Here is a 27,421-nt window from a genome sequence, read left to right on the forward strand (position 1 = left end):
GAAATACCAATCATAAAAAATATATGCACCCCTATGTTCATAGCAACACAAGAGCCAAGTGCCTATTCGTAGGTGAGTGTATAAAAAAGAAGTGGTACATTTTACCATGGAATACTATGCAGCTGTGAAAATAGGATCCCTTACCCTTTAAGACAGCGTGTAGGGCCCAGCTGGTTTGGCTCCGTGGACAGAGCATCAACCTGTGGACTGAAGGGTCCCGGGTTCGATTCCAGTCAAGGGCACATGTGCAGGTTGTGGGCTTGATCATCCTCTGTAGGGGGTGTGCAGGAGGCAGCCAATCAATGATTCTCTATCATCATTGATGTTTCTGTCTCTTCCTCTCCCTTTCTCTCTGAAATCAATAAAAATATATTTAAAAAGATAAAAAAGACAGCATGTAGAGGCCTGGAGAGCATTATGCTAAGCAAAATAAGACAGAAAAAGACAAACATCATATGATCTCATATGTGGAAATCTATTGAACAAAATATACTGATGAACAAAATAGATCCAGAGACATTAAAACATGCAACAGATGACAAATTTCAGAAGGAAGTAGATGAGTGAGAAGATAGTAACCAAAGAACTTATATGTATATACTAGAGACTGGTGCATGAAATCTGTACATGCGGAGGGGTGGGTTCCCTCAGCCCAGCCTGCACCCTCTCCAGTCTGGGACTCCTTGGGGGATGTCTGACTGCCTCTCACAATACAGGACCACTGACTCCTAACCACTCGCCGCCTGCCTGATCACCCCTAACCACCTCTGCCTACCTGCCTGATCACCCCTAACTGCTCCCCTACTGGCCTGATCATCCCTAATTGCTCCCTTGCTGTCCTGATCACCTGTAACCACCTCTGCCTTGCTCTGCACCCAGAATTCCCTCCTCTGGCCAGTCGCAGGCACCTAGAACCCATGCTTCCCTCCCTCTAGCCCACATGTGTCAAACACAAGGCCCGCGGGCCAAATCCGTCCCGCCAGGCCTTGCAATGTGGCCCGCACCGCGCTGTCATCACTGCACTCCGCTGCGTTTCCATCACAATGACAGTTTATGACTGTTCAGTAAACCATTCGGCCCGCAATTTAGGCTGGATTTTAGATTTTGGCCCCTTCTCTGATTGAGTTCGACACCCCTACTCTAGCCAGTCACAGGCACCTGGAACCTCCTTCTGGCCAGCCACAGGCACCCAGGACCGGAGCCAGCTTCACCTGGGCCAGCGGCAGCCTCAGGGAACCATGGGTGGGCAGCTTTGCCCAGGCCACAGCTGCAGGCGCTTGGGACTGTGGGTGGGCGGCTTGTCACTCTCCCGGACCAGGCCACAGGTACAAGTGCTGGCACCTAGGACCGTGGGGCATGCAGCTTGTCCCTCTCCTCATCCAGGCTACAGGTGCAGGCACAAGCACTGGTGCCCAGGACTGCAGGGTCTGAGGCTTGTCCCTTTTCCAGGCCACAGGCGCAGCTGCTGGCGCCTGGGATGTTGGGGTGGACGGCTTGTCCCTCTTCCGAGCCACAGCCTGGCTGGTCCCCATTCCTCTCTTGCAAGCTCATTTGTGCCTGGCTGGTCCCCATTCCTCTCTTGCAAGCTCATTTGTGCCTGGCTGGTCCCCATTCCCCTCTCCCCACTGTTGAGTGTCTGAGCCATTATGGCATGATGGTGTGAGGGCATGATAACCATTTGCATATTAGCTCTTTATTATATAGGATGTATAACTCATGGACAGACAATAGTGTAGTGAAGGCCTGGGGAGGGGTTGAGTGCAGGGTGGAGGGAGTCAGTGGGGAGGAGGGGGAGACCTCTGTAATACTTTCAATAATAAAGATAAATTTTTTAAAGGGGTGAAGAATATTGGGTCATGGTTACAAGGGAAGAGATCCCGCATATTTGACATGATTGTGTGTCTAACTCACTCCTTACTTTTGGGGTTCAGATATTTTATGTGGCCACTTCCCGCCAGCTAAGACGTTTGGACTCCGTCACCAGGTCCCCGCTCTACTCTTTCTTCAGCGAGACTGTGTCGGGTTTGCCTGTCATCCGTGCATTTCAGCACCAGGAGCGATTTCTAAAACACAGTGAGGTGTTGATTGACACTAACCAGAAATGTGTCTATTCCTGGATTATCTCCAACAGGTGAGTCAGAGCCTGGGTCCCTGTGCCTGCTCTGCCATTTACCAAGCTAGGTGAATTGCTTCCACCTCGCTAAGACAAGCCTCATTTTCTTTGTTTTCACAACGGCTGGAACAGGCTTTGGTGCAAGTCAAATGACCTCTGCGAGCATTGTGTGACCCAAGTGTTGGGTGACCTGGGTGTTCTCTGTTTGCTCCCCTGGGAGTAAATGTGAGATTCTCCACAGGCAGGGCAACTCTTGGTAGGGTGGTGGAAAAAAGCTGGAGAGAGGAGAACTGGGGATTTTCAGGGAAAGCCAATGAAAAGTTCACATCCTGTGAGATGAATTCCCGAGAAAGGTGAGCATTCTTCACTTTTCCGGCATCACTAGACCCTGGCAACAAGTGGACGGTCCTTAAAGGGAGAAGTTTTGTAGAGGAAGTGAAAATTCTTGAGTGCCTTCCACATTGTCTTGAGGTATGAAGGGCAGGCTCATGATCTCAGTATTATTTGGAACATGGAGAGCTCAGGAATTTGATTGTAAAGATTTTTGTTTTTTTAGGTATGTTTCAAGAAGGAAACAAGCATATACAGTAGATCAATCCTATTGGATGCTCATTGTAAATACGCATCATATTTATTTGTACATTGCTAGATTTACTGGTTCAAAATTCTTTAAATAATTTTATTTGGCAAAGTCAATATTTTAGAAAATATATTTTTATTGATTTCAGAGAGGAAGGAAGAGAAAGAGAGATATAGAAACATTAATGATAAGAGAGAATTGTTGATCAGCTGTCTTCTGCATGCTCCCACTGGGGATTGGGCCCGCAACCCAGGCATGCACCCTGACCAGGAATCAAAACGTGACCTCCTGGTTCACAGGTCAATGCTCAACTACTGAGCCATGCCGGCTGGACAAGAAAGTAAATTTTTATAAATTATGTCTATTTCTGTCCTTTTCGGTTCTCTGCAGTTGATCACCCTACAATCAAGTTGCACCTAACCTCTCCCACCTCACCCCCATCTTCTTCTCTTTTTCATCATGAAATCAGACAGGATACATTGAACCCTGCTGTGATGCTACATGTGGATTATCTGTGGCATTATTTCCCTTGCCTAATCAGAAGAAATCACTTTAACCATTTGTTTAAAATGCAGGTTCCTGACCCCCATTCTATGCTCCTTGAGTCAGAATCTCCTGGGGAAGAGTCCGGACATTTTTTTGCACGGTTTTGTATATTTTTAACAATAACTCCAGATGATTCTTAGGATTTGGCAAATTTGGGAGAAATTGAGCCACAAGATTTCCTTAGTTTAGGAAACTCCTATAGTATCTTTAAAATGCAATTTATTTTCTAAAATCCAACTTGAAAGACATTAGAAACACCTGGTATAGTCTAGTTAAATTACCTGCTAAGAATACCATTCTAGCCCAAACTGGTTTGGCTCAGTGGTAGAGTGTTGGTCTGCAGACTGGAAGGTCCCAGGTTCGATTCCGGTCAAGGGCATGTACATTGGTTGCGGGCACATCCCCGGTGGGGGGTGTGCAGGAGGCAGCTGGTCGATGTTTCTCTCTCATTAACGTTTCTAGCTCTCTATCTCTCTCCCTTCCTCTCTGTAAAAAAATCAATAAAATATATTTAAAAAATAAAAAATAAGAATACCATTCTACCAACTTGAGCCTCCTGAGAATGTTCTAGAAACACCTATGCTGCTGGGTAAGGTAAGAAAGTGGATACCTCGCAGTAACACCTATCTCTGGTTCTGTTGTCCCACAGGTGGCTTGCAGTTCGTCTGGAGCTGGTTGGAAACCTGATTGTCTTCTTTGCATCCTTGATGATAGTTATTTACAAAACGAACCTAAGTGGGGACACTGTGGGCTTTGTTCTGTCCAATGCACTCAATGTGAGTCTGAAGGCTGGGGGTTTGGTTAAATTAGTGCACTTATTCTTAAGTTGCGTCTAGTATGCCATGAGGTCCATGCTCTGATTCTTTTCTAGATCCAGAGGCACTAGGGGAGACTGAGGTTCAAACCCTGGCTCCACCTCTTCCTGTGTCACCCATGGACATGCTTTTCACGCTTTCTAAATAGGTTTCAGTGTCATCTGGACATAAATGTTGTTGCCCTTGGGAGTTAAGAAAGCAATTTCATATGATTCAAATAGTTCCTTGACTCTTTGCCTCTTTCCACATGTGTCAAACACAAGGCCCGAGGGCCAAATCCGTCCCGCCAGGCCTTGCAATGTGGCCCGCACCGCGCTGTCATCACTGCACTCCGCTGCGTTTCCATCACAATGACAGTTTATGACTGTTCAGTAAACCATTCGGCCCGCGATTTAGGCTGGATTTTAGATTTTGGCCCCTTCTCTGATTGAGTTCGACACCCCTAGGTCAAAAGAGAAACTTAGTTTCTTTTCTATAATAAACCAGTAACCAAAAAGTCTTTTGAACAAATAACTTCTGTTTTTCTTAGATCATAGAATAATTGGAGGTAATTCTAATAAAGAATAGAGAGTCCAATAAAACTATATATTTCATGCCCAGGGTGGCTGGAGGATAAATGTTAAGATATTATTTCCTAGCACCTAAGACAGTGGTTGGCACTATAGTAAATGTCCAATAAGTGATACCCATTTAGTGAGTCGTTTGGCCGTCTTTCATGGTATCTTTTTGAACTAATATACCGGAAGTTTGCATAGCTACCAGCACACTCTACATGGTTCTGTCTTCAGTGGAAGTTAATGAGGCCCAAGGCGGTCACGGCACCCGAAAGAACCCTGTTGTTCACCAGAATGCCACTCGGTGTGTGCCACTGCTTCTTCCACCATCCATTTCTAGGCTTAATAACCCAGGAGAGATGGGGCAAAGAATTAGAGAATTTTTTACTGAACCAAAGAATAAGCATTCAATACCAATAGTTGTATGTGGTTCAGCCTCCACAAAGTGGTTACTCTCAGTCCCCACGCCCTCGTGCTCTCCCTCTCTCTAACTACCATTCACTCAACAGAAACTCCCTGGTTTGAGTCTTTGCCTGAAAGAAGCATGCATATGAGCAAACTATTGATTCCCCAGCCTCTAGACTGGCCTGGACCATGACAACCCTTTTATTGGTGGTTAGATGCATCTTCGTAATGGCAGGAAGGCACCTGGAGTTTGGTAAAGGAGGATGAGGATCCATGCGATGTCCCACCTTGAAGGATGGGTTCTCAATGGAGCTGTTAACTGAGAGCAGAGAGAAGCAGCAGCTTTTTGAAGGCCTTTTCCTACCTTGTGTCTTTAAAAAAAACAAAAACAAAAACACCATATTTTTATTGATTTCAGAGAGGAAGAGAGAGAGAGAAATATCAGTGATGAGAGAGAATTTTCAATTGGCTGCCTCCTGAACACCCCCCACTGGGGTTCAAGCCTGCAACCTGAGCATGTGCTCTTACTGGGAATTGAACCATGACCTCCTGATTCATAAGTTGGCTCTCAACCACTGAATGACGCTGATTGGGCCCTTGTTTCTTTTCTTATGCTTCCCCACTTGTAGAAGGCCCACCACCCTTTCCACAAAGAACAGCAGGCTTACAGACAAGAGAGCCAAGTGTTGTCCCACTCCACTAACTGCCTGCTCCTCTAGCCCCAGTGGTAGCCCAAAGTCAGCCCGAGCTCAGACACCCTTTCACATGAGCACCACACAGTTGTCCTCTGGTCATTTGATACACTGGACTCCATTCCTCCCCAAAGAGGTGAACATTGGTACTTACACGACGCTTGCTCTCTCGTAGAGCTCGGCATAGTGCTGGGAGCAAAGTAGGTACCGGATTGACCTTGTGGTTTGACGAGTTCTGTTGGTTTCTGAGCCTGAAGTGATGTGGTTTCTCGGTAGATCACACAAACCTTAAACTGGCTGGTGAGGATGACATCAGAAATCGAGACCAACATTGTGGCCGTGGAGCGGATAAACGAGTACATTAATGTGGAAAATGAGGTAAGATGGCATGAGAAGAGCCCAAGGACAAAGCAAAGGAAAAGGTGTGGGTTCCTCGAGAGAGCATCTTCTCCTGGCCTAGAGGTTACATGTGTGTCTATAAAGGTCCTCCTCAAAGTTTCCCTTGCTCTAACTCGGCCCAATTTCCTGAAACTTAGAACAGGAAATGGTTTGGGGAAGTCAGATCTTGGAACGCACCAAGTTACGTGATGGCTTCCCTCTGGAGGTCCACAGAGCACACCTGTGGGAGAGGGTGTCTTAGATCAAGGTAGGAATCTCTGCAAGTCCCAGGCTAGTTCAGTCTATTGAGCGCAGATGTCGGTGGCTGGGACACTGCTGCCTTTCTACTGCTCTGCGACTGGAGTCCCGTGCGCACTGTTCAGCGAGCTGACTCCCCGTAAAGCGCTTCTCCTCCTGTCTCCCTGCCAGGCACCCTGGGTGACTGAGAAGAGGCCTCCGGCCGGCTGGCCCAGCAAAGGGGAGATTCAGTTTAACAACTACCAAGTGCGGTACCGGCCCGAGCTGGATCTGGTTCTGAAAGGGATCACGTGTGACATCAGGAGCCAGGAGAAGGTAGGTGGCGCTGAAGAAAGGCCTGTGTGTGAGTCCTCATGATGAGAGGACTGCTGGACGCAGAGATGGTGAGCAGCCGGACTCTGGGCTGTCATCCTTTGGTGGAGTGACAGGATGGGGGCGCTTTCTCCTGGGGAAATGTAAGGACACAGTGCCACCACCAGAGGGCGGGAGATCCACACAGGATCAAATAGGCTTTCTGCTCAGCCCTTCCCTGCCCCCTTGCCAGCGTTGCTTCTCTAGTAGCTGAGGAGGGTTCATTTCCCTGAAGGGCTGGGGCATGCAGAGGTCAGGAAGCACGTGGTTCGAGGGAAGAACTGATAAGAACAACCATGTGGAGGTTCTCCCTGTAGAGAGAACGGCTTGGTTCTCCTGGTTTGCAAAGTCCTGCACCCTCGTTTGGTGTCCTTGTTCTCTGAGGACTTGGGCCTGATGTAGAGCCAAAAAATATCTGGGGACGAAGGCTGAGGTCCAGGTCAGGGTCTGGTTCTCAGCTGATGTCTGATCCAGTCCTTCCAATAATTGTAGTAATAGCTGATAATGTGTCCATTTCCAACCATCACTGTAGCTCTCAGCAAACACGCTTGGGAGGTAGGCTGGAACAGCCACTTTTCCTCCTCTCTCCACCTGCCCCAGGCTAAATGTTTATCCACCATGAATGATGTGGTGAACTAACCTCCCAGTAACTCTTTTACAGATTGGTGTGGTGGGCAGGACAGGAGCTGGGAAGTCATCCCTGACAAACAGCCTCTTCAGAATCCTAGAGGCTTCTGGTGGCCAGATCCTCATCGATGGTGTAGATATTGCTTCCATTGGGCTCCACGACCTTCGAGAGAAACTGACCATCATCCCCCAGGTGAGCTCTAGAACTTACTCTGCCCCACTTGGGGGAGGGGGGGCAGAAAACGTGCTTCAGAGAGGGAGAGGGAGAGGGAAAAGGAGAGGGAGAGACAGAAAAACATCAACAATGAGAGATAGTAATTGATTGGCTACCTCCTGCACGCCCCCTACAGCCCACAACCCGGGCATGTGCCCTGATCTGAAATTGAACCGTGACCTTCTGGTTCATAGGTCGACGGTCAACCACTGAACCACACTGGCCGGGCTGTGCATCTTCTTGTTGTAGATTCAATTAGCAGTGCCATTTCTGCAGTCTGCCCAGGGCACCTGAGCTAGCTCCCTCACACACACTGTTTCCAGAACTTACAAAAATAAGTTCTGCGTGTTTTTGCTCGTATGCTTGTGTGACTGCCAGTATCCAGTCAGTAGGTGGCAGCAATACAACAGGAGTCAAAGAAAGCAGATGATTACTTAGCTTTTCCGTAGCCTATCACGGTTCGCAAGACCCTTTGCAATCAGCATTAGCAGTTTTGCCACTGAAGCTTGAAACCATTAAGCTTTATATTCCCCACTTGATACGGTTACTAGATAGGGTAGGGAGTTAGCTGCAGGTTTCTGTCAGTGAGCCAACACTCCATCAGCAAGAAAGGCTGCCCCGGGGGCTCCTCTCTGGACCCCGCCGCAAGGACTGCCCCGAGGCCGAGCAGTGAGGGGTCCTCCGCCCACTGCAGCCAGGCTGCTGCGGGTGGGTTCCGTGTGTCGGGTGTTTGCTCAGTTTCAGGCACTCTCTCCTCCAGCCTCTCCAACGGCATCATTAGTTCTTCCCCCGGGGCTGCACCGCCCTCCATCCCTCTCCCTCCACAACCATGAGTTTTTACTTGGGCGTGTGAGATGTTCTTTTTACTTTTTTAAAAATATATTTTATTGATTTTTTAACAGAGAGAAAGGGAGAGAGAGAGAGAGCTAGAAACGTCGATGAGAGAGAAACATCGACCAGCTGCCTCTTGCACACCCCCTACCGGGGATGCACCCGCAACCAACGTACATGCCCTCGACCGGAATCGAACCTGGGACCTTTCAGCCCGCAGACCGACGCTCTACCACTGAGCCAAACCGGCTTCGGCGTGTTCTTTTTACTTTTTAAAGAGGTGCTGAGGCCATTTTGGAAATACATAAGTGAATCTCAGAATGAAAAGCAAAACAACAAAAAAAGAACTCCTCTTACTCCTGCACTTAGCTCCCGCTGGCAGCTGCTCTAAACCTTTGGGGGAAACTTTACAAAAGCCTGGCCATGAACCAGCCTCCCTCCCAGGCCCGTCCTATCCGCTTTCTCCTGGCCACAGAGGACGGCCCTGTCATCGGCCCCAACAGCCCTTTCCTCCCTTGACTTGCAGGACCCCATCCTGTTCTCTGGAAGCCTGAGGGTGAACCTGGACCCTTTCAACAACTACTCAGATGAGGAGGTTTGGAAGGCCCTGGAGCTGGTTCACCTCAAATCCTTTGTGGCCAACCTGCAACATGGCTTGTCCCACGAGCTGACAGAGGCTGGTGACAACCTCAGGTAACGTTCCTACCCACTTCCACAGGCGCTGCGAGGAGCCGCGGGACGACCCCGTTGTTCATTGAGCCAGAGGGTGCCTGGCGTCCTGGACGGGCGCTCTCCAGGCCTAATCCCTAATGTGTAAAGCGAACGGTGGTGAAAATGACGTGGGAGAATAGGTGTGAATGTGCACTGAAGCTCTTGAAACCTTGGTTGGAATGTGTGCCTCCAGGAGACATTTCACAGAGTGAGCCGGTGGGGAGGGTTTCCTCTCAGCTGCTCACTGCAATCAGGATGAAAACAGTCCTGACATCTGCTCCAACCCAGGAAGTCTGCTTCCATTGGTACGGGGTGTAGACCGGACGTGGGAGTTCCAAAGGATCCCCGGGGGTTGCTGTGAGCAGCACTGGCCGAAAGGGCATGGGGATGACGGGGACTGGTGTCCGAGGAGTTTGGGGAGGAGGCACCTGAAACACCTTAAACCAGCAGAGAGACTGTCAGCTTCCCAGTTCTCGTCACCTCTCTAAAGATGGTCTGTATTTGTTGACACTTCTTACTTCTGGCCTTCACCATGTCTTTAAGAAGCTGTCCTGGCATTTTCCCTAGGAAAGTTGGGTTTGGGGAAGTTCCTGTCCACACTGAAGTTCAGCCCCCAGCCACAGCCTGCTGCTCAGGGGCATGCCTTGCTGCAGTCCTGGGTGCCTTCAGAATGCTGGTTGGGCATGGACCGTTAGCAGGTGTAGCTCATAGGAGAAGGGAGGCTCAGTAACTCAATTGGTGCGTCAGCAGCTCTGGCTTCACCTGTGAACTTGTTGGAAAAGCAGGCTGTTGACCTGGGTCTCCATTTCAGTAAGATCCCCAGGTGATTTGTGTGTGTATTACAGTTTGAGAACAATGTCTCACAAGCCTCGGTTTGCCACCCGTGGACTAACCAGTTTGCCGACCACTGGGATAGGGGCTTGATCACAAGGAACAACAGCCTCTAATTATTGGAATTGAAAGTCTAGGTCAGTGGTCAGCAAAGTCATTAGTCAACAGAGCCACAGTTTGCTGACCACTGGCTAGAGCACATGTGTCAAACACAAGGCCCGCGGGCCAAATCCGCCCCGCAAGGCCTTGCAGTGTGGCCCGCACCGCGCTGTCATCACTGCACTCCGCTGCATTTCCATCACAATGACAGTTTATGACTGTTCAGTAAACCATTTGGCCCGCGATTTAGGCTGGATTTTAGATTTTGGCCCCTTCTCTGATTGAGTTCGACACCCCTAGGCTAGAGCATCGATTCTTAAAACATTTTATTGAATATTAGAGAAACATTGATGTGAGAAGCATCAATCAGCTGCCTCCTGCACACCTCCTACAAGGAGAGAGCCTGCAACCTGGGCATGTGCCCTGACTGGACATTCAACCAGTAACCTTTCGGTGCATGGGATGACGCCCAAGCAATCAAGCCCCACTGGCCAGGGCAAGGACATTAATACTTTTTGTTGTTAATCCTCACCTGAGGATACTTTTCCATTGATTTTCCTCCCTCCCTCCCTCCCTCCCTCCCTCCCTCCCTCCCTCCCTCCCTCCCTCCCTCCCTCCTTCCTTCCTTCCTTCCTTCCTTCCTTCCTTCCTTCCTTCCTTCCTTCCTTCCTTCCTTCCTTCCTTTTCCTTTCTTTTCTGTAACAACTGATAGCCAATTTATTTAAAAGCCTGATTTAAGCATCTGCAATGATGACTTCAACCTCCACTTCCAGCTCAATGCTGATGGAAGTAATCTGCTTGACAATCTCGGAAGGGCTGTGGTGTGGATCCTCATCTGAAACTGATCCCAGGTCTTAGAACCCCCCCACCAGGGAGTCTTCCTTGTAGTGATTCTCAGAGTCTTGGTCGGCATCCGGACTGGCCCTTTCACTCTGCTCAAGTCAGCACACCTTCTCCAGGGACTTGACATTGCGGCTGGTTAGCGTAATTCTAACTCGGTGAGTCGCCACCTCTGGTTCCACGGGTGTCTTCCGGGTATCTTTAAAAGCCAGGGCTGCGGCACGGCTTCCTGACCATCTTGTTCCTCGGTGAGAGCGGGTGAGTTGGGAGCCGGTGAGACAGAGCTGTACTACAGCAACCACGTCTTCCTCAGAGAGTGATTTTCTTTCCTTTTTTTTCTTCTTATTTCTTGGGGGGGGGGGGGTGGGGAGGAGAGACAAAGGAAACACTGATGTGAGAGAGAGACATCGATAGTTGCCTCCCTCCTGTGTCCGGCCTGGGGCTGAGGATTGAGCCTGCAACCAAGGCACCCGTCCTTAGCCAGAATCAAACCCAGGACCCTTCAGTCCACAGGAGCCAAACCAGGGCAACAGTATTGATTCTTAACCATGCTGCATACTAGAATCACTTAGTAATTTTTTTAAAAGCCCTAACCAGTTTGGTTCAATGGAGAGCATCAGCCCTTGGACTGAAGAGTCCCGGTTTAATTCTGGTCTAGGGCATGTACCTTGGTTGCAGGCTTGATCCCCAGTAGGGAGCGTGCTGATAGCAGCTGATCGATGTTTCTCTCTCATCGATGGTTTTAACTCTCTATCCATCTCCCTTCCTCTCTGTAAAGATAAATAAATTAATATATTTTAATCTCAATGCCTAGATTTCAGCCCAGACTAGCTGAATCAGGGGCCCAGGTGACACTTGTAAGCTTTAATGTAGAAGACATCATGTTAGCGTGTCCTGTCCACGTAAATGCTGCAGACACTGCAGACACGTGGGGCCGTGTAGGACCCTCTGGCAGGATGGGGATGGGGGAGCTTGATACTTTCGGTACCAGTGCCTTGATTTCAGACCTGCTTTGGAGGTGTTGAAACTTAAGTTCCTTTGATGAGTGATCAAAGATCAGAGACCCATCAGCTGCGGAGCCAGAGTGGTGCCTGGGCCTGTGATATGAGACCCAGCTGTATCAGGCGGGGGTTTGGTACAAGTTAAGGAAATTGCAGTTGCTTCTATTTTTACAGGAAAAAAAAAAAAAAACCTGAAAGTTCATCTTGGGTGACTTCTCATCTCCTGCAGGAAATTTTCTCACAGGGAATTACAGAGCTTTTAGTCTAGCCACCCTCTGCTTAATATGCTTCCTAATGGCCACAGCAGGAAAGAGCAATTAGCGAACTTCTGAATGTTTCCTTCACATCATTTCCCAAAGCTTCTTTATGCGACTAAGAGGTCCAGTCTTCATTACCAGCTCCTCACAAATTAAAGCGATTTACATTTTACAAGCATATTTGAGTTCCACATGCGTTGCATCGCACACCAAGACATCATGTTCATTAGATAGCTACGTCTCTAATCAAGGCAGAAAGTCTTGAACAAATAATTAGCTTTGAGACTAGAGTTCCACATTAAAATAACAAATGGATTTGCTAAGGCCGCTGAGAAATGCTACCCGGGCATTCTGGTGAGATGTCACCTTTAAACGGCGTCAGGTCACAAACTGCTGAAATGAACTCAGGGCATCCATCGCTTTTTTGGAATTGTATTTGGTGGACTGGGCCATCCCTGTAGCCAAATGCAAGGCACTATTCCTGGGCTGGTATTTCCCAAACTGGACAAACATGGACATCATATACCTGAGGTGCTTATTACAAGTACAGGTTTCATGGCTCCTCCCATTCTGATTGAGAGGTGTGGGGCCCACAAACATGACATTTTAATTAAGTATGTGTGGTGGGCCTTCTAATTAATTGGGGAAGTTTGGTGGAGGCATGCTGGGGGCATTTAGGAGTGTGGGTATGTAAAGCCTGATCGGCCCCCCATCCCTTCCCAGGCTATTCCTTGGGCTAATGCTTATTTCTACCATTGGCTGCAGCATTGGGCAGAAGCAGCTACTGTGCCTGGCTCGGGCTCTGCTTCGGAAATCCAAGATTCTGATCATGGACGAGGCCACCGCTGCAGTAGATCTAGAGACAGATCAGCTCATCCAGATAACCATCCGAAAGGAGTTCTCCCACTGCACGGCGATCACCATCGCCCACAGGCTGCACACCATCATGGACAGCGACAAGTGAGTGTGTGTGTGTGGAGGAGGGGCGGAGGGCAGAGTTTGATAGACCCTTCTTAACTCTGTCAACAGTAATAGCATCAGCCCAGCTGGGGTGACTCAGTAGTTGAGCATTGACCTAGGAACCAGGAGGTCATGCTTTGATTCCCAGTCAGGGCACATACTCAGGTTGCTGGCTCAATCCCGTGTGGGTCTTGTGGGAGGTAGCTGATCAATGATACTCTCTCATCATTGATGTTTCTCTCTTCCCTTCCTCTCTAAAATCAATAAAAACACATCTATACTAATACAAGAGTAATATGCTAGTTAGAATGGATAGATGGGACAAAACCACGGTGGCAGGGGCCAAGGCAGAGGTGGTTAGGAGCAATCAGGCAGGCAGGGGAGTGTGGTTAGGGGTGATTAGGCCAGCAGGGGAGCATAGTTAAGGGTGATCCGGCAGGCAGGCAGAGGCTGTTAGGGCAATCAGGCAGGCTGGTTAGGGGTGTTCAGGCAGTTAGGCAGGTGAGCTGTTAGGAGACAGCAATCCCGGATTGCAAGAGGGATCCCAGATTGGAGAGGGTGCAGGCAGGGCTAAGGGACCCCCATCTCCCCAATGCACAAATATTATGAACCAGGCCTCTAGTGTGTGTGTGTGTGTGTGTGTGTATATATATATATATATTTTTTTTTTTAAAGTAATAACATCAGCTGTGAGATTTCTTATAGCAGAATGATTAACTACCATCATTTTACTGATGATGAAAAGGAAGTTGAGAGATTTCAAGTAATTTGCCCAAAATTACACATCAAGCTAATGAAAAAGCCAACAGGGTTAAGGAAAGTGCCTTGAGGAAAAATGGAAAACTGTGCCAACCATAACCGAGTTTAGGGAGGTGGAGGCTCAAGCCATGAGTGGCAGACACTGACTACAGACCCTCCAACCGAAGGTCTCAGGGGCCACCCCTGTGAACTGCTTTTTGTTCCTCTGGCGGATTACATTCAAAATGGGGATAATGTCAGTCCTTTTAGAGTCCCAGGGGTCCTCAAACTTTTTAAAGTGGGGGCCAGATCACGGTCCCTCAGAGAGCTGGAGGGCCGGACTATATGAACTACTAATTCCTACTGTAACACCTCGGCTGCGTTTACTGCCCAAAAAACCTGGCGGGCCGGATCAGACTACTCTGCGGGCCGCATGTGGCCCGCGGGCCGCAGTTTGAAGACGCCTGTTTTAGACAGTGGAGGACAGGCTCCCTTAAACAATGTGTGTCTTTTTTTTTTTTTTAAGCAGATATAAATGGACTCAGACTAAGCATATTTTTCTAATTCAGCACTAGGTATGGAATTCATCCATGCTGCTGCAGATGCTGGGGTCCCGTCAGCCACTCTGCTTTGTAGCCTGGTCTGAATGATTTCACCGTGACTTAGTGCTGGTTATTCTTACCAACGCCACGATTTGAGATGCTGCTTCCTAAGGCTTGCATGTCCTTCTTTGTTTCAGGGTAATGGTCCTAGACAACGGGAAGATTGTCGAGTTTGGCAGCCCCGAAGAGCTGCTGGCACAACCTGGCCCCTTTTACTTCATGGCCAAAGAAGCTGGCATTGAGAGTGTGAACAGCACCGCCCTCTGACAGTAGGTCCTGTGGCTTAGAGAAGGGCTAGAAGGGACATTCCTTATTTCATTTTATTTTGGGGAACTGTAGCACACATTGAGGAGTGTGTGTAAAATGTACGTTTTAAAGAAGGATCAGAGGTGCACACCGTGGACCCAATTCCCAGGTAAAGGAAATGAGTATCATCAGCTACATCAGAACCCGCCTTGCCAGCCTGCTCCTCACCCCCAGCGACACCACTATCCCGAACCTCATAATTATGCTCTCGTTTTCCATTTTAGTTTTATCACTTTGTATGTATCTTTAAACAATGTGTATGGACCTTTTAAGAAACGTATGCAAATTGCCTTATTCATACCGCATGCATTCTTCTATGACTTCCCTTTAATATGACTTTTCTATAACTTCTCTTTAATATGACTTTAAAAAAAATATTTTTATTGATTTTTTTTACAGAGCGGAAGGGAGAGGGATAGAGAGTTAGAAACATCGATGAGAAACATCCATAATCTGCCTCCTACATCCCCCCCACTGGGGATGTGCCCGAAACCAAGGCACATGCCCTTGGCTAGAATCGAACCTGGGACCCTTCAGTCCACAGGCTGATGCTCTATACACTGAGCCAAACCAGTCAGGGCTCAGTATGACTTCTGAGAGTTAGCCACATTGGTGCCCACGTGGGGTTAGTTCATTCTCACTACCACAGTTTATCCATTTTAATGTTCGTAAGCAGTAGGGTTATTTCTAGGGTGGTTATGGTTATGTGTGTTTTTTTTCCTGTGATGAATGCAACTATTATGAACATTCTGATATATAATTCCTTGACATAGAGGTGCAAGACTTTTTAGGGTATAATGTAGGAATGGGGGTATACACATGTTTACGTGCATATATTAGGTAATGCCAAACTGGCAATGCCGATTTAAAACTTTTTGTCAACCTGATGAGAATGAATTGGTACCTCGGTGAGGTTTTAATTTATATTTCCCTGGTTAATACTGAGGTTCCAATGTGAGGACTCTGCTGGTTCTCATCCATGGTGCTTTATTTCCTTGTCTGCCTTGTTGATTTTTACAATGAGCTGCTCACTCTCTAGCATTTTATCTGTGGACATCCTTTGAGGTCTGAGCTGTCACCTGCGGGCATTTCCCAGAACTTCTTTGAATTAAATTCTCTCCTAAGGAGCCTCAAACTCTACCATTAGTACAAGAGCCAGTTGTGGTTTACAAATTTCCAAAGGCAACTCCTCTCCTTGACCTTCATGGTGGGGTTTATTCCCATCACTCTTAATTTTTCCTTTTCCAATCACATCAGCCACCAGGCCTTCCCAGTTTTATTTCTCTATCTCCATCATTTTCCCCATATTCAGGTTCATCACGTCTGACCTGGGCTGTCAGCACAGGCATCCCTGCTTCCTGTGTTGTTTTCTCACACGCTTCCACCCATGGCCGCCAGTGGTCAGACACGCAAGGCTGATCCCTACATTCAACGGCGATCCAGAGTAAAATTAAAATCCCTTATCATGCTATAGTGAAGCTCCCTAACATCTGATCCAGTCTCATTTCTTCTAACTCTCATACCTCACGTTAAGCTCCAACAACATTAAAATGGTTTTAGATAAACACACAAACCCCTTTAACAAAACTTATTTCAGAGAGGAAAGGAGAGGGGGAGATAGAAACATCAATGATGAGAATCATTGACTGGCTGCCACCTGCCTGCCCCACACTGGTGTCTTTATTAAAAATTAGCAAACAATATTGTGTGCAAACATTGGCATTTAAATCTCTAAACTTCTGCAACTTAGATTTATAGTTAGCAAAGACCACATTCAACTATAAGCATGAATTTAGTCTTCTACAAAGATTAGGCACTAAACTGCCTTTTTAAAGGCTTCCTACTGTTTGAAGGTACATGGAAACGATTGTAAAAGTGCATACAAGCACTGGAAGCACTCCATTTTCATAGGATTCCTTTTTAACTTTATATGTACGTGATTGGTTATGTTGTAGAATTTAACTGTTATACTGTGAAAAGCAACTAATTAGAAAAATAGAAAAAAATTTAAATGAGTACATGTAAGGCAGTGTTTCTTATAGGTAAAATAAAAATAAGCATAAACATAAAGAGTTGCAGGAAGAAAAGAAAAATGATGTAAGACTAGTTTACTGAATTTTAAAAATGGACTAATACAGAGCCCCTTTCTCAACTCCTAACAATCGAGGCCTTTGGCCGCCATATTGGATGGACAGTCACCTTGGTCCTCGCCACTAGCTATTCTGCTCCTGAGCGCCCACAGGGAAGGACGGGCTCTGTGGCAGCAGCAGCCTTCCGGACATTTACCTGCTGCTTACCCCCACAGCCACCGGCTCTCTGGGCAGCAGCTCTGCTGGAATCCCTCTGCAGAGACTGTCAAGTGCACTGGTTGTACCTCTGGACACAGGCGTCTCTCCCTGTACGTGGTGCTAACACCCTCACCTGCTGGCTCCTTTGTTAGCTCCCATGTGCTGCTAACTTGCAATATGGTTTGCCAGGGTTTGCATCGTCAAGATACCTCCTAGTCCTATAAATATTTGCCTGATACATTTATTAGTTAACCAATTATACATTTATTTTTATTTACATTTATCTTAAACCAATTATACTTTGGGAGGCTTTTCATTTTCCTTCGTCAAAAGGTTTAATTTTTCTGCATATTTGACCTTAGTGTTAATGGTTGACCAGAATCCTTATGTTTTAGCTGGACCTGGAGTAAAGATACGGCTCAGGAGCCAAATCTACTGTGGTTTTTTTTTGTCAATAAAGTTTTTTGGAACACAGTCGTGCTCACTTGTTTCTGTGTTATCTATGCCTGCTTTATTGTTCCAATGGCAGAGCTGAGAGGTGACAGACTGAATGGCCTGCAAAGCCTAAATAAAATATGTACTGTATCATGTGGCCTCTTACAGAACACGGGTATAGTACGGAGTGGGTTGTTTCCATTCTCAAAAAGACAAGGGGCCTAAAAAAATGTCATGACTTCCTTCCTGTGGTAAAGAAAATGGCCCCCAAAGATGTCCCCGTCCTAATTCTCAAAAGCCGTGGAAGAGGGGCTTAGCCGATGTGATGGAGGGTATTGTGGTGGGGAGGTTATCCCGCGGGGCCCCACGAGAATTCTTACCAGTTAGAATGCAGACTGTGATGCGGAAGAGACTTGAAGATGCTCTGCTGCTGGCTTTGAAGATGGAGGGAGAGGCCATCAGCCGAGGCGTACAGACAGCTTCTAGAAGCGGGAAAAGGAGACCTTCTCCCCTGGAGGCAGCAGAAGGAACCAGTCCTGCGGACACCTTGACCTTTGTCCAGTGAAACAGACTTTGAACTTCTGACCTCCAGAACTGTAAGATAATGAACTTGTGTTGTTTTAGGCCACAAATTTATGGTAATTTGTTATAGGAGCAACAGGAAACTATCGTTAATACAATACCATAAGCCCAAATAGCTCTGATAAAATGGCTAATATTCTCCTACTGAAGTCAGTGTGACAATTGACTGATCTTCACGGAATCCCACTGTTGTGTGACTCTGGAGAGGGTTACACCATCTTTTAAGCCCAGCTAAAGTGGGTTTCAATGCTCACTGCTGTTACCTCCGTCACATGCCTGGTCTTAGCGTGGTCCTATTCGCAGGTGACCTTTTTTCAGTCTCATCTGAGAGGCTGTAGGAAGGCCCCTGGTTTAGGAGTCATGGTGATGCCTACGACTGGAGGGGGCTGTGACAGGCCCCGAGTCTCTCAGTCAGCTTCCTTGGTGTCCTAGGATGCCTGGTGGCGCACAGGCTGTGCTTCCTGGGTGGTCCTGCTGAGACAGCCCTAGGGTCCCAGGGTGCCTGCTGCTTCCGATGAATTTTCCCTGAATGAACACCTGCTGCTGCCCTCATCAGAGTGCTCCCTCCCTCCCACCACCACACCAGCAGAACTTACCTCTGGGGAAGCACTAAGTCCTCCCCTATCTCCTGAGGCTCACCTCTGAGTGGTGGTAAGAAATGGACAGCTTGATATATCTTTTAAAGTCTGCAGTGCATTCTGGAAACTCCCTTCTTGATGCATGCAGATCACTAATATTGATCTTCATTAACAACTGCAAGACACTTCCAGGAGTTCAGTGAAATAAACCAAGGTGCAGACCAGAAATTATCCTATGAGCCAGGAGGTCAAGGTTCGATGCCTGGTCAGGGCACATGCTGGGTTACAGGCTCAATCCCCAGTGTGGGAGGTGCAGGAGGCAGCAGATCAATGATTCTCTCTCATCATTGACGTTTCGCTCTCTATCTCCGAAATCAATAATATATATTATACACACACACACACACACACACACACACACACACACACACACACATATATTTTAAACCATCAATACTACATACAAATAGATGAGAGAATTAAAAGCCTGAGTAGTGTTTGGTGACTAGAGGAGTTAGAATGTTATATGCAGATCTCAAAGTTTCTTGATCCTTGAGCCTAAGGTTCTGCAAATGAAACAGAATTCAGAGCACAGTGCTGCTCTTCCGGGGGCTGTGTATATTCCCAATCCTGAAACATCCATATAAACAGTCTCAGCTTCGCAATTAATTGAAACAGGCTGACCCAAAACTCAATCCTTATTGAAACCATCTATTCTAGAGCTCACAGTGCACAAAAATGTGCAGACATCATCTTGTTTCAGTCTTGCAATAATCTCGAGAGGCCAGAAATCTACACTTCACAGTTGACCATAGGTTTCCCCTACCCCACCCTGTTCTCCTAGGACTCTTGAATGAAAACACATCTGAAGAGCTGCTCCCAGACAGGAAAGGGTGAAAATTCATGAGAGGAAGTAAGCAGGCAAACCGGATTTGGAAATTTGCTTCAATAACATTTCCGTCTGTTGTATCTGAAACATCTGACACCCCTTTCCTTCCTTGGTTTTCGCTAACTCCTACTTTTCTGATAGAAAGTTCCATTAAAGAAAAAAAAAGAAAAAAAAAGCCTGAATAGATGCTTCTCAAACTTTAATACACACAAACCACCTGGGACCTCGCTCGTAGGTGGGGCCTGCATTCCTGCAAGCCCCAGCTCACTGTGATGCTGCTTTAAAACAAAACTCATTTCCTTAAGCAAAACCAATGGATGAAAAACTTGGGGGGGGGGGGAGCAATGGAAAGATATGTACACATATAATACCTTAATAAAAAAAATTAAAAAATAAATAAGTTCCAGACACACACACACACACACACACACACACACACAAAACAACTCATTTCCTCCTACACTTACTTCCATCCCAATGACTCCCTTTTTCACTGAGTCCATCATTTCTTCAATTTCATATTCTTTTTTTTTTTTTTAAATATATTTTATTGATTTTGTACAGAGAGGAAGGGAGAGAGATAGAGAGCTAGAAACATCGATGAGAGAGTCATCGATCAGCTGCCTCTTGCACACCCCTTACTGGGGATGTGCCTGCAACCAAGGTACATGCCCTTGACCGGAATAGAACCCGGGTCCCTTCGGTCCCCAAGCCGACGCTCTATCCATTGAGCCAAACCGGTCTCGGCCAATTTCATATTCTTTAAAGATTGCTTTTTTCCATTCTCAAGCCATTTTATGCTCAAATCAGTTATCTACAGATTAGATTTTCTTGCCTTTGATCTTCCACCCTCCAAATCATCCTGCTGTCTAAAGCTTTCCTAAAGCAGTCAAGCCACTGAAGAAGCAACAGGAGTGTACTACCACTCATCAAATCTAAATTCCTTGACTTGGACCTCAAGGCTCTCCAGTTTGTTTACTACCTGTTAGGGGATGCTCTAACATTTTCCATGCACTAATTCACTCCATCTTTCCAACAACTTTGTGAGATGGATAGTATTACTATCATTACTTTAGTTTTTATATTAAAACATTTTTATAATTTTTTTAAAAAGAGAGAGAAAGGGAGAGGGAGAGAACATTGATGATAGAGAAACATCGATCGGTTGCCTCCTGCACGCATCCTACTGGGGATGAAGCCTGAAACCCTGGCATGTGGCCTGACCGGGAATCGAACCAGCAACCTCTGGGTGCATGGAACAACACTCATTCCACTACTACCGTCACTTTAGATGAGGAAACTGAAATGGGTTAGAAAGTTGCCAAGGTCACAGAGCTCTAAGTGTCTGAAGTCAGACAGACTGGCTCCAGAATAAGGTAAGAAGTGAGGCCCAACTTTAAATTCAGGCTCCATCGGAAACTTGTGAGCACATCACAATGTCGACGGACCCCATTTTTCTAATCCGTAAAAATGAAAGCGTTGACCTACACGTTTCTCTCCCACAGAGACTCCCTACTCAACCATGATTTCTGTCCCTTAACAATCATGCAGTTGGTCAGTCACCCACATGTCCTCAATCCCGTCCTCAATCCTGCCTCTGCCAGTGCTCCTGCTGCATCTGCCCCTCCCACCCCCAATCTTGCCCAACCTACTGCCTTATGGCCTGGTTAAGCTCGAATGCATTAGTTTCCACACTCATAGTATCAGAAAAATATCAATACTAACCTCTTAGGAATTCCAGCTTAGAGAATTTGGCTCCTCTGTTCTGCCAGGATCCTATATAATAAAAGCCCAACATGCCAAGTGTTTGACAGTTCAACCAGTCACTATGACATGCACTGACCACCGGGGGGAAGACACTCGGACCTGTAAATTAGCTTGCTGCTGGGTTCCGGCTGATTGGGACGGCACAAGATTGGCTGGACACACCCTGGAGCCCTCCTGTGGTCCCACTCCGGCCCCAATCGTGCACCAGTGGGGTCCCTCGGCCTGGCCTGTGTCCTCTTGCAATCTGGGACCCCTTGGGGGATGATGGAGAGCTGGTTTCAGCATGATCCCTGCAGGCCAGGCCAAGGGACCCCACCGGTGCACAAATCCATGTACTGGGCCTCTAATTTTATAATAAAATGCCTTAAAATAAAGAAACAATCACCTGCAGCATGGACATCTCTTGAGTATACAATAATTCTGTTGATATTGCATTTGACAAATACATTTTGATTTGAATTTCTTGTTAGTTCTCCCCATCTCCTGGAATTTGGGCATCACTTAATTGTCAGAACAATACCCTCAGAAATTCAAGAGGAAAGTTCAGGCTAAATGTGGAGGGAAATCAAGAAAACGTACTCATGGTCCTTAGAAACACTTTTATTTATAAAATAACTACTCCAATAGAAACATCTCTAAATGTAAACTATTCACAAGAGGCTCACGCTGCTGCCTTCTGACCGACCCGCATGCACCCGGGCTCGGGAGCCCAGTGTCTCCCAACTCATCAGGGTGGTTCGGCCGAAGGTGCACTTGGTGGAGCAGGGGCTGTAAGACTGTCCTTAATTCCCTTCTTAAGGCAAATTCATAGTTTTCTGTTCCAAGGTAGGCTTCACGGGGGGCAGACCTTAATAAGAGCCCTGCTCGAGTAGAACGTTCAGGGGAGAGTCGTCAGGTGAGGGTTAGCAAACATCTTCCTGAGGCCGGAGAAAGGGACAACCAGGCACTTCAGAGTCTTTTTGGCTTAGACTGTGATCTCTGGAACATGGAGGTTAGAGTGAAACAGAAAATGCTAATTCCAAGTCTCTGATGAGCTACTTTCAGGACTGAATATCCTACTTCAAATGAGGCACGAGTTAGGCCAGGAGGTGTTGCTCGGTGGTTGAGCGTCCACCTGTGAATCAGGAGGTCCCGGTTCTATTCCCGCTGGGATGCAGGTCCAGGTTGTGAGTTTGATCCCGAGTAGGAGGCAGCCAACCAATGATTCTTTCTCATCACCGATGTCTCTCTCTCTCTTTCCCTCCTCCTTCCTCTCTGAAATCAATAAAAACATCTTTTAAAAAAGAAGACACGTGTTAGGTTTCTGCATCCGTGGATAGCACTGTGTTGGATGAAGGAGAAAGGTATCCTGTCTTCACCAGGCCGGGCTGGTTTTGGCTCACTGCAGAGTGAATCCTACTAATGAAATGGCTGGGACTCTGATCCTATTCTCCTTGGAAAATCTGTCAGTTATGGGTTGCAGAAGGGAGAGCCTGGGGAGATTATCACACACTGATTGTATAAAGTAGACATAACTCTCAGAACGGTGCAGATGACTGCACCTAAAGAAATGAGAACCTTCAGATAGAGGTCGAAGGGAAATAAAGACGCTAAACACCCTTCAAAGGGAGAAAGAAAGCCATCGAATGTTCCATAACCAGTCAGGGAGCTAAGAAACAGATTACACATGCTAGTGTTTTAAAAGGACTTTTAGAAATTGGGGTGGGCACAGAGGTGTGAACGTGTGTGGACACTGAAGCTTTGAAATACCAGAATTAATACAATCTCAGCAAACTCCTTGCCACAGGCAGAGGCACAGCCTAAAGGGCTTCCAGAGAATTCTTTTCACCCAAGTCCATTTCTGTCAGGTGATGGTGGAGCATAGCACAACCAATGCCAACATCTTCTAATGCTATTGCATGGCTCCCAGCAGACACAAGATACTGTCTTCTGCTTGGAAATTTCTCATTTCCATCGGCGGACCCAGGACTTGCCGCTCTTCTTGTGGTCATGGAATTGTCTTCAAGCTCCAGGGTTCATTGCAAATTCTAGAAATCCTAGTGAGCATCAAGGTGGCGGACCCAATGGCGGAGAACAAGTCGTGTCTTGTGCCCCGGGGGCACGGCGGGCGCTGGGGACAGGCCTGTGCCTCCCGAGCGGTGCCCTCTCGGGACCACCAGCACCTCTGGCAGAAGGAAGCGAGGGTTAGCAAGGCGAGTGGGAAGCAGAGTAGGCTCAGGTGTACTCAGCTTTGCGGATATAATTGGATGGGACATAGCCCTTCTTCCCATTAACTTCGGCCAACCACCATTCTGTATTTCCTGTAACGTCTTTAAAGTCCAGGATCTTGAGTCTCTGATTGGCTGACACACTCAGCTCATTTGGGTTCCGTGCCTTGAAGGTATAGACAGCAAAATAGACCTGTGTGAGGGGGAAAAAACTGGGTTAGGCCATGGGAAGCCACCTGGAGGAGCGCTGGCTGTCCATCAGAACTCCCTGCCGTGATGCGGATGGTCTGTACCTGCGCCGTCAGTAAGGCAGCCTGCAGCCACAAGTGGCTCTTGAGCACTTGACATACGGCCAGAAAGACAGGAACTTCATTTTTAAAATTTCATTTCATTTTAACTAACTATATAATTTTAAGCTGCATAGAGCTGGTGGCTACCACAATGGACAAGATAAAGTCAAAGAAAACAAAAATTCATATCAGAGCCGATATATTTAGAAAAACATGTCTCCCTCAACACGTCTAGAGGAACTGCCCACTGGCGGGTCCAGAACTGGGATGTCCATTCTGGTCCAGAGAGAAACAGGCCTGCACTGTGCTCATCAGACGGACTGAGTTGAGAAACGAGTGGGAAACCTGGTGTTCCGGAATCCAGAGCCCAGGGCACGACCGAGACTCTCAGCAAAGGCAACCCCACGGGAGATGAGCTCACAGACACGGCCTCTCACTGCTGCGAGACGGAGCAAAGGCGACAAGCAGAGGGCTGTGGATCTAGACGCGGCTTTACAACGTGCAGGTTTAAATGTTCAAGATACAAAGGCTACATTCAGATCCCCAAGACAACAGGCCGTTACAAAAGGAACAGGGAAAAAACAAAACAAAAAAAAAACAGGGCCAGAATTTCTAAATTCTAGTACTAAAATTATAGTATTTGAATAAAAAGCTCAATAATGGGTTAAACAACAGACTTTCTACAACTAAGGAATTAGTAAATCAGAAGAGTGAGAAACGTGTTCATCGTTAATACTGTGTAAATGCCCAATGACACAGAAAAGGGCTCAGAACAGCCACTAAGAGCCGGCCACGGAAAGGGCCTGGGTGGTGGTGAGTTGCTCACTCAGCAGCATGAGTGTTTGTCTATGAGCTCATCTCCAGATCACACCCCGGGCCCTGGCAAGCCTCTGACTCGCCCCGCCCTAGAAGAGCATTATCTGCGCCCACATCGCACCTGCCACCTGTTCTGCAAGGAGCTGTACACAAACACATTGATGAGCAGGGAGCACTCACCTGGTTGCCTAACGCCTCGCTGCTCTCCGGCTCTTCGTTTTTATCTTCCACATTCTGGGCTGTTCCCACACATCCTTTCAGGAGGTCGTTATCCTGCCCGTTTCGCCCTGGCACGGAGCAGCCAGCCACCTCCGGATGCCGGGCGCTTCGGTAGCTCCTCGGGGTAGGTGCCGGCTGGGCCACGTCCTGGGCCACGTCGGCGGAGTCCCAGGGCCCGGGCTGGGAGGCGGAGTGCGGGTCTGACGGGCAGCTGGAAGGACTGCTCTCTGAACGGCCCACGTGTAAGGGAGCGCTGAGAGTGGCCCGGTCCAGTTCCTTCAACGAAGACGCATCTGGAGGCTGTTTCTGGCAAGGCCCCGACGTGAAGGCCACGGCTGTGCCGCCGGGGCTGAAGGCCAAGGTGCTGCAGCTGTTCTGCCGGGGGAACCGGGGGGAGGAGCTGCTGTGCTCGGACTCCGTGGAGGAGTGGCTGCCCACGGAGACGTCCGAGTGGCTGCGGCGGGCGTTGTAGGGCTTCAGGAAGGAGCTGTACACGAAGCCTTTGGTGACTACGGGGAGGAAAAACAGACATGAAAAGCTTTCAGCAGGAGGAGGAGGAGGAGGGAGGAGGGACGGAGGGGTAATCAGCAGAGAAGAAACTGTGGTTCACAAGTTTCCATAGTGAGAGACACAAAGTAAGACGCCCAGTGAGAAAACAGATTAGACATTCAATCCCAGGGTGCAATGCGGGTGGGTGCCTGCCTGCCAGTTCACTCTTGTTACGACCTCAGAACGGACGAGCGGTAAGGGGGCCTCGTGGAGGGTCGAGGGGGCAGTGAAGGAAAGGACAAGCTGGAGAGCGAGCACATGGAGACACTTTCACAGGATTTCCAGATCATGGAGGAAAGGACTAAGGGATGACTTGAGGAATGGGTTCAAATACAACAGTGTGGCAAGAGGGATCTGAATGACCATCCTCATGGGCAGAGCCCGTCAGAGATGCCTCCCTGCCCTCTTTCCATCCACGTGGATCCCCGTCTCTGATTCAGGAATGTGGTGGGAATAGTGAGCACAGTCCAAGTGGGAAGCTGTTTCTATTGGTTGGACACACACACAACACATGCACAGCACATGTTCATTTAACAAGTTGCCTAAGAAGATGACAAAGAGGGCCTTCAGCTAACACTTTGAAGTATAAATTGGGAATTGAAATCCTGAATCAATGGAAAATGCTTTATGATATTAAGAGACAACTATCTGTTCAGGCAGGGACCTCCGTGTGAGCCCCCTCTGTCCCTATCTTCCACACGTTTCCTGTAGCTAAAACAATGCCGGCACACGTTTGTTTTATCTGCTGAGTGATGGGGAGGGGCCTCCTGGGCAGATGGCGGGGGTAGAGGGCAACAGCTGATCTGGATACTGTGGGCTTCTTGTTACCACTTATCAGGATTGAGCCCATACAACTCTAAGGATGAGGGAGCCCTCTGAACAGCTTGCATCCTTACAAGGAGTTCATCTGTCCATGAATCTAGCAGGGGCATCACCTGCTCACCCCCTTTCCCATTTCAATCTCTATTCTTTGGTTAAGAAGTAGTGGGGAGGAGGAAAAAATCTTGTAAAGAAATGAAAAATGTTAACATTTTCATTTCTGGCAATGTGAACATAGATACTTATTATATATGCCCACAATCCATATCTGAAGTGCTCAGAACCAGATGTGCTTTAGAATTTAGATTTTTTTAATTTGGGGAAGGTAATAAAGCACATATATAAAGCAATCTATATATAAAGCAATCTATATATATAAAAGCAATCTATATATATAAAAGCCTAAATGACAGGTTGACCGGTTGCTATGACATGCACTGACCACAAGGGGGCAGATGCTCAATGCAGGAGCTGCCCCCTGGTGGTCAGTGCACTCCCACAGCGGAGTACCACTCAGCTGATTGATGAGTGCCAGCCGCAGGGCTCACAGCTGGCCTCTCAGCCGGGAGACCGCAGGGGAGCAGCCGCCGTGGCAGGGCAGTGGGGCCAGGATGAGCAGGAGTGGCAGGGCAGGCAGTGTTGGACTACTGGTTTCAGCCCAATCCCCACGGGCCACGTGCACCGGGCCTCTAGTGTATTTCATAGCAGGGTCTGGGTTAATATCCCATATTCAAATCCACTAACGTTTCTGTAGCAAAACATATGGCTCTTCACACCAAAAGGGACAGGTAATGACTATAAACAGCCTCCCGTCACTTTGGTCAGGTTTTGCCACCAAATGAGTTCAGGTTAGGCAGGTTTTGGCAAATTAATTCTGAGAGGGGGGGGAAACACAAACCTTTGCTTCTTCAAAGCTTTTCAGATTTTGATATTGGGGGAAAGAGTCATGGGTCAGTATTATTCTTCGTGCTTTTCTTTAAATTCTGTACACCTTCCCCATGCCCCCACCACACACAAAAAAAACTATGAGCTGTTTTAAAGATATCCATGGATAGCCATGAGGTAAGACTCTTATGGCAGGAAAACCTCAAAAAGCAAACGAAAACCTCTGTCTCACAGGTTTTAGCTTCGCACACTCCTAAGGCACAGTCAGAGCGCGGGAGAAGGCCGCTCACGCTGTGGTTTGCTGGGAACCGGCTGCGAGGGCACAGGCCCCCTCAGGCAGCGCCTATGGCCCTCAGGGCTGGGAAGCAGGGCCAGACCTTGCAAGGGA

The 27,421-nt window shown here is 47.7% G+C and overlaps 2 protein-coding genes across 8 annotated transcripts in view; one reads left to right on the forward strand and one right to left on the reverse strand.

Moving 5' to 3' along the window:
* The window catches only part of ABCC2 (ATP binding cassette subfamily C member 2), a 53,404-nt gene extending 38,397 nt beyond the window's left edge, over positions 1–15,007 (forward strand). For both annotated transcript variants that reach the window (XM_036438798.2, XM_036438799.2), the window contains 8 exons: positions 1,932–2,131; positions 3,889–4,015; positions 5,982–6,083; positions 6,513–6,656; positions 7,354–7,512; positions 8,891–9,057; positions 12,869–13,063; positions 14,541–15,007. In XM_036438798.2, the coding sequence (XP_036294691.1) occupies positions 1,932–2,131; positions 3,889–4,015; positions 5,982–6,083; positions 6,513–6,656; positions 7,354–7,512; positions 8,891–9,057; positions 12,869–13,063; positions 14,541–14,670 (1,224 nt within the window). In that variant the 3' untranslated portion in view covers positions 14,671–15,007. The remainder of the gene's footprint in view (positions 1–1,931; positions 2,132–3,888; positions 4,016–5,981; positions 6,084–6,512; positions 6,657–7,353; positions 7,513–8,890; positions 9,058–12,868; positions 13,064–14,540) is intronic.
* Positions 15,008–21,827: 6,820 nt separating this feature from the next.
* The window catches only part of LOC118719380 (dynamin binding protein), a 93,473-nt gene continuing 87,879 nt past the window's right edge, over positions 21,828–27,421 (reverse strand). For all 6 annotated transcript variants that reach the window (XM_045581983.1, XM_045581982.1, XM_045581981.1 and 3 more), the window contains 2 exons: positions 24,742–25,289; positions 21,828–23,648 (listed from right to left, as the gene is read on the reverse strand). In XM_045581983.1, the coding sequence (XP_045437939.1) occupies positions 23,463–23,648; positions 24,742–25,289 (734 nt within the window). In that variant the 3' untranslated portion in view covers positions 21,828–23,462. The remainder of the gene's footprint in view (positions 23,649–24,741; positions 25,290–27,421) is intronic.

The sequence above is a fragment of the Pipistrellus kuhlii genome, unplaced genomic scaffold (genome assembly GCF_014108245.1).
Source record: "Pipistrellus kuhlii isolate mPipKuh1 unplaced genomic scaffold, mPipKuh1.p scaffold_m20_p_15, whole genome shotgun sequence".
Classification (NCBI taxonomy): Eukaryota; Metazoa; Chordata; class Mammalia; order Chiroptera; family Vespertilionidae; genus Pipistrellus; species Pipistrellus kuhlii.